This window comes from Sinocyclocheilus anshuiensis, unplaced genomic scaffold, assembly GCF_001515605.1.
Source record: "Sinocyclocheilus anshuiensis isolate Anshui unplaced genomic scaffold, SAMN03320099.WGS_v1.1 scaffold860, whole genome shotgun sequence".
NCBI lineage: Eukaryota > Metazoa > Chordata > Actinopteri > Cypriniformes > Cyprinidae > Sinocyclocheilus > Sinocyclocheilus anshuiensis.
This window is the reverse complement of record NW_015548288.1, coordinates 1,157,913-1,165,532: the sequence shown is the minus strand read 5'-3', so window position 1 is coordinate 1,165,532 and position 7,620 is coordinate 1,157,913. Positions and strand designations below refer to the sequence as shown.

At 37.3% G+C, this 7,620-nt stretch overlaps 1 protein-coding gene across 1 annotated transcript in view; it reads right to left on the bottom strand.

The window, feature by feature from the left end:
* LOC107655892 (rho guanine nucleotide exchange factor 28-like) overlaps nucleotides 1-7,620 on the bottom strand; it is an 89,985-nt gene that overhangs the window by 43,799 nt on the left and 38,566 nt on the right. Inside the window, exons 3-4 of the mRNA XM_016443505.1 lie at nucleotides 2,998-3,148; nucleotides 1,441-1,926 (exon numbers count right to left, since the gene is read on the bottom strand). Of these exons, the coding sequence (XP_016298991.1) occupies nucleotides 1,441-1,926; nucleotides 2,998-3,148 (637 nt within the window). The remainder of the gene's footprint in view (nucleotides 1-1,440; nucleotides 1,927-2,997; nucleotides 3,149-7,620) is intronic.

Below are 7,620 nucleotides of genomic sequence, written 5' to 3'. Positions count from 1 at the left end.
AAAAATCAGGAAGGGGGCCAACACTTTTTCACACCACAGTATATATTAGGGCTTTCGCGATTCCTCTATTTTATTAGACTATTCGATTTTTAAAAATCCTCGACTTCATTTTTCTCGCGTCGACTAACCGTCAAAATACCGGAAGTGGCGCATTTCACAGAGAGAATGTATAAAACACATTATTAGTCTGTTTTCCAAGGCTGCATGATATATTAAACCCATTTAAAAAAAATTAAGCATAATAGTGAATTCACAAATGCTACGATTTCATTTAAAAATTATATGCGATGCAGTTCTAATACAGTATATGCGCTTTAATTATTTACACGTGTGTAGGTTAAGTACGTGCGTCACACAGCGGCTCCGTTCACAGTAGTTCCACAGGAACTGTTATCATTTACATGTGTGGAGCGGCTCAAACGCCATCTCTGCATGTTGTTGTGAGTTTGGGTTTATTATAACTTTCATCGGGAACCCAACGTGCGCCATTTCATCAGATTTGTAAGGTAAATCATTTACAAATCCACGCAAACACAGGAGAATACATCATTATCTCGTGGTTTCAAAATAAAAGCTCAAACCCTCACTCTGAGTTTACACGTTTTGATGTCCACATATTCTTTAAATTACAGTGGCTATAGCATTTCTGTCCTAAAGAAATGGCCAAATATTAAAGATCAAGTGGACATTTGAATTAACTGATGCTTGGTCAATATTAAACAAGTATTAGATCGCACAGTAATGTGTAAAAACAATCGTCAGGCCTTTGGCGCCCTCTGCAGGCCTTTGTTGTAATACATTATATTGTTGTCGATAAATTAGTCGATAGATGAATCGAAATGTAAATAGTCGTTAGTGGCAGCCCTAATTATATATTATATTATATTATATTATATTATATTATATTATATTATATTATATTATATTATATTATATTATGCACGGATTCATTGGCCCAGGAACTCAAAACTATTCACCTTGATGAGTCTAGCTTCTAAGTGAACACAAAACACTATTACTTAGAGTTACTCAGCTGTAACTAAAGTGCTGTTGAATTTAATCCTGTGTTCCACTAACGAACCATAACAAACATGGTGCAGAGCTCCATACATCTGTCCTACAACAGTTAGTTAAACACCCATATGGATAATGCAATCAGAATCTAATTCATACAGTCTACAAGCAGTATCTTAAATGGCAATGGCACCTCTGTGAAGATCACAAGAGGCTCTAAACGTTTCAGAAAGGTGATCTGTGTTTCCAAAACATAAATCACATGAATATAATGGCAGTCTGGGTTATGGTGCTTTGAAGTGCACTTTTTTCTGAGAACTAATTTGATTGAAGACTTTGGCAAATCTATTTGTACATAACGGTCAGTATCTGATGTAGCATACAGGAATAAAATGAGGGTTATCAGTAATAGTGAAAATGACAGACCTTGCTTCTCCTGTCCAGCTTGGCTGTCCCATCCCAGAAAGTGCAAGTTAGCCAGGGCCTGTGCGATTTTTTCATCAACTGCACTGTGTTGTCCCACTGTGCATCTGTGCTCTGGATTAAACTCTGATGTTCCTGAGGCTTCTATCTGGCTGAAATTCCCCTGTTCACAAACACTGAGCCCCTGTTCTGCTAGGCTTTCCAATCGAAATAATTCCTTTGGATCACAAATCCCATCTGCCCCATGCTGGCCAGTCTGGTCTAAATGGTTAGTCTCAGATGAAAACATTTTCTCTGGGTAGAACTTTCTTAGGATATCCTGATAGCTGCTGGATGTCAAGTTCATCAGCTGCTCTGCCACCTCTTGTGCTTCATCCCGCATATACTCCAGAGAGAGCTGTCCTGAATTGCAGAGGGGGCTGATGGGACTTCTGCTGCCCCTCAAACAGCAGTAGATCTCCACAGATACTTTCTCTGGAACATCGTGGCCTTGACGGAGAAAAGGCGAGAACATTTCGGTGAGGCAGCTCATCAAATATGTTAAATGATACCTCTTCTATCTGCTCATGATGGACTACATCATTTTGATCTTGTTTATCTTGTTGTCTAACCACACTATATTTGCTTTATTTTGTTCGTTTCCATCAGTGTTTTCAGACAGATGCTCTATCTACTTTTTTATATTTGGTCATTTGTGATTTTGTTTAGCTTTTTGTTTTACAAAGTTTGTTTTACAGCGTCTTAAACTAAAGGCTGCTGAAAAAAGGACAAGTCCTTCAATATGTCCTAAACATTAAAAACTAGGGTAATATTTGTACATCACGGTATTGTCTTGTGTTATGGTCTTGATTCAGGTCACATGGCAAAACACAAAAACAGGATGTTATGAACACTGGAACTTTATATTATAGGAAGAAATCAGGCACTGGCCCATTTTTGCTTTTACTGACACTTAAAGCCATCAGGTAACATGAGCTCACAACTCTATTTCATTATGTTTCAAGACTGAACTATTTCTTTCAGGTATTTGTTGCCTTCTAACTATTTGTTTCCATAGAAACACTTATTCTTCACTCCTCACTATATACAAACAAGCACTATTACTATACAGCACTGTACTGGTTTCCATGTCAACAGGAAATCCCCTTACAGTCCAGTTCACACCAACGATGATAACCATAAAGATAACTATAACTTTAAAGTTTTAATAATCATTCTAACTCTATGAAAATAGGTAAGACCACACCACAACTATAGAAATAACGACAATATCAACAATATCTTTGGAATCATTTTCAGAGCATTTATTTTTCCAGATGACGGATGATAAAAGCATTGACAGCCAATCAGAATCCACCTGACAAGAGTGCTCAAGCATTTGAAGCGGCAGATGAAAAAAAAAACTACAGCACGTTTCAAATAAACTATGTTAACGTGCGTTGACGTAGATGCCAATATAGTTATTGTTATAGTTCTTGGTGTGAGCTGGCCTTTACACAATCAAAGAAAATTGGCCTATATACACATCTATTAAACCCTGTGATTTATTCAGTGTCTTACCGGGCACAGTGAATCTAATTGAACCTTGATCCTCGGTCCTGTGAGCTGTAGTTACATGGTGAAGGAACGAGCCTACAAGGACCACATAATAGTCAACTTCTTCTTGAATACACGGTGACACCTGCAGCTTCACAAAGACCTCCACCTGACCCTGAGAGAAAGACAATTACATCCACATTATGATTTGTGTTACACACAGCATGTCATAATGGATTCATCAAAAAATTATTTTTAAAGCCAAGACAAATCTTTGGAAATGGAGCTTATTATTCAGGCAAATAAAGTTCACTGAAATGTTATGTTAGTCAAAATGAAAATGAAACAAACCGAGAGAAATAATGATAGACAGGGAAAAGATTGAGAGAGAAGACCAGTGAGAACGAGAGAGAGTCTTATTGTTTTTGTTAAAGGGGACATCAGATTATATTTTCACTTTTTTACCTTTTTTTTTTTTTGCATTTAGTTGGGTTTCTGGTGTGTCTGCCAGCTCAAAAAAGCTGAAAAGAAAACACACAGCCAGTTTGTTATGGGCTGTCTGAGTCTGAAACCGTGTAATCCAGCGAGCTGTTTCAATTTGCAGATGGTTTCTATGCAGATAGATAGCTAGCTATTTGAATAAAACCATGTTCGAGCCATATACGGATTTATTCATGTGTCTGGAGTTGACACGCGAGAGGGGTGGGGTGAGCATTAGCTCATTATCATTTAAAGAGACATGCACCAAAGCAGGTCGCTGTGAACAGAGCTGTTTTTGACAAGGTAAAAAGGGTGTTGTTTTACACAACCACTACGGCATTTTAACCAGAGTATGTTACAGATATTTCATGAAGACCCTAAAGAATCATACCAACTTGTGGAAAATGGGCATCTGATGTCCCGTTTAATATTAGCTTGTTAATGCTGTTACTATATGAAGTCTGGTGCTGCAGTGGTAAAGTACACTGAAGATTGAGACCATATGAGACTTAAGTTATGCAATCTGGACCTCCAACGTCTTTGACTCAGCAGCATTAGGTGAAAAAGGAGGATATGAAATGTTTTCCATTATCTTCAGCCATTTTGATTTGTTCACTGAACATTGGGCTCTTCCTGTATAGACTTGTTTGCATAGAAATTTGGTTATACCACAGCAAAGGACATAGCTAAATCATGATGTAAATTTAAAGCAAAAAAAAAAAACACACACACACCCTTAAATCAGCCCCGTTCCTAAGGCCTTAGACTGAACTATGATTGAAAAAATAACATCTTTTTGCACATTTTACAGAAGCTTTCTGTCCTAAACCCTCAAAGTCGTGTAGACAGTGTTACTGCATAATGTTATTGGACACTTTTGTTTATCTACACTGTATTACCTATAACTAAGTATTTTATGTAAAGGTGTACATACTTAACCTTATTGTGGACAAATTTGTACCCAGAAGTGAACTAAATCTGACAAAATCTCCCAAAATCTCCATTTGGGGATGTCCTCTTCTAAACACAGTATAAAAATAAAGTGTTTTCATTGTAAAAATGCAGAGAGTTTTCCGTTTAGGTTAGGGTATAGTATTTATAACTAGCTGTATATAAAAACAAAAGAAGTCTATGCAATGCCCTCATTTAGATAGCTAAGTAAATGTGTGCGTGCGTGCAGGCGTGCGTGTGTGAGAGAGTGTGTCTGTATGTGTGAGAAGAGAGAGAGAGAGAGAGAGAGTGAGAGAGAGAGAGAGAGAGAGAGAGAGAGAGAGAGAGAGAGAGAGAGAGAAAGAGAGAGAGTAACAGTAATTCTTTATTTAAAGTGTATGAAGTCTACGCCAAGGCTGTATGTTTATCGGTCTTTCTGGTCTCAGATGCAGCTGTTGAAGATCAACAGTACCGTCAGAACTGACTCTGTGACAGACAAATGAAAATGAACTGATTGTGCTGGTGTTGAACCTGATTACGAAGCAATTGCTTTACTCCGAATTAAGATTCTAAAGAAAGTGTAAACAAAGTTTGCCTGGTGGAACAAACTGGTCTTGGTTTTTAGTTAAAATGAAGTTCAAGTATGGGAAATTTATCCATTCATGAGGCTCTGAATAAAATGCTGTTTGTTTATTTCATATTGGGAGCCTTAAATGCTGATTATTAGATTGTTTAAACAAAGTAATTAGGGTGATTAATCAGAGGCTGGAGATCTTGATTAGTACTATGCTCAGCTCTATTGTTTCACTGAATATCAACTATTTTTTTCCTCCAAAAAAATATACAACATTTTTTGACTGTGATCTCATGGAAGAGAACTTTAACTTTAACTAAAAAGGAACTTTAACTTTCATTAGTCACTAACAAACATTATAGGCCTCATGTTTAACAGATCAATGGTTCACGTACATTTAAATAAGTTTTAAAATACTGTATATGACTATTTGAATATATGATACATGTTAATGTTATTATATGAACTGTAAGATGAAGTGTTACCATCTTTACATTTATGTGCAATACTGTACCATACAACAGAACGGTATGAGCACTACAATAAACAAAGAACAAGTTTGCTAAATACATGAGAAATAAAGAGCCACAAAATCTCAAACAAAATACAACCAGAATCATGGAAAGTTATCCTAAAAGAACACAGAGCCACTATGTATATCAACAAATGCACACAAAAAATAACAAATCCATAAGCACAATAATTCATCATCAATGCAGGCATTCACATACTGTACACTTACCAACACACACACACACAGCCCATAGACATTTACCCATAATTCCATGCTCTGATTTCATTAAACAGACCCTGGATCAAAGAAACACCTTGTAAAAGAGGGAGGTGAACAGTAAATTCAGTCTCGCCAGAGGCATGTGTGTGTGACAAGTCACTTTTCTCTTTCTCCCTCCATTCAACATAAAGCCGCCGTTTGATTGTTTGCCTTCCTTCACCAGACGTCTCCCTCACTTCCTGTCATTTAAGAGGCCCTGCAGAAATAGTGATGAGGGAGAAAGAAGGGATACAGAGCAGGTTTGGTGTGGGAATGAGGGAAAGGTGAGGTCTCTACTATTTTCTCAGGCTCTGTATAGGGATGAATGATGAGCATGGGATTCTCTCTGCTCCTCCTCTTTTCTTTCCTCACTCTGCCTCTCAGTTATGCAGATTCACAGAGTTCCTCTCTCTTTCCACACAATCTTGCTGTCGTTTTGCAGTTAATAGCAGTAAAACTCTCATATCCTTAATCTAACAGACCCAGTTTTAGTTCTACTTGCAAACATTATGGGTGTTGTGGCCAAAACCTTACATCACAAGATGAGTCATGTTTAAAAATGGTTTCTATTTTAATCAGCATGTGATACTTCCCATTTCTTGACAATCCAGTAGGCTAAATTAAATACTAAAAAAGAAAGGTTACTGATTATTTTCTCATTTTATTTGGAAACTGGACAAAACCAAAAGATAAGACTGCTCATAAGAAATGAAATAGTCTGGCATCAGTGGAAAAACAGCTGCTTCACAAAGTAACACTTGAATTAAAAAATATATATAATAATTAAAAAAAATCAAAATACATATGTGTGTGTGTCTATGTATGTACTGTATGTATTTAGATTTTTTGAGGAAAGACTACACAAAAACATTTGCTCTCAGCATTGTTTTTTGGAAAACAAGCCAAAAATACTGATTTAGAAATCAATGCTATAGTCACATCAACAATATTTACTGAAACTCATGAATCATGATTATTTCAAAAATTGTATGCAACAGGTGGAGCACAGCAGTTAGCAAGTGTATATTTTGCCCTATGTTTAGTCTTGTCATGCTGGCTTATATATTAAGAAAAGAGCAGAAGCTAAATTACTGCAGTTACTCCAGGGATCGATGAGAGGATGTTATTGTCTCCAGCACCTGTTTACAGACTAGTTCCTGGCAGAAAAACACCTCACTAATACACTGGTCCCTATGGACGGCATGTGTGTGTTCCCTTACCAGTGACATAACTACCGCCACCTGAGAAGGGTGTGTATGGGTTCTCATGTTCAAACAGGATTCATGTCCAAATGCATGTTTAGAATTGCTATTCAGTAGTGATTATGTCTTTCTACCATCTTTTCAGACATCTGTACATCTCACAGTTTACAGCATCTAATCTATCTGACACACAATATTTACATTTTAAAACAAAATAAAGCAAATTTTAAACAGAATAAAAACCACTTTAGTCAAGGCTTTAAGAAATAGGTGCAACACTAAGCAGTGGCGGCTCGTCGGGGGAGGCAGGGGAGGCACAGCTTCCCCATAATTTTGAGGTGAAAATGGGAGGAGGACGATTTAATGTTAATAAAATTCACAATTCATTTCAGTTCATGTCTCAGAATGTGTATTTTTTTGTTTGTAATTTCAGTTGTAATATCATAACGTGAAAGCGCCGCTTTTCTATCGCGAATGTGCCGAATCTGCTGATGTAATTACAACCGCTAGGTGATAGAGAAGGGGAGGGGGAGGCCGGGGGAGAGCCGAGCTCTCGTGCCTCCGTTGGTAAAAAAAATTAGTCAATCACCATCGAGTGTTCACTTTCAGCGCTGAGGAGTGTTGAGAAAAGAACCCTTGCAAGGGAGGCTAGCCTTCCCTTCTGATATCAACCAATCATCAAAGAGACG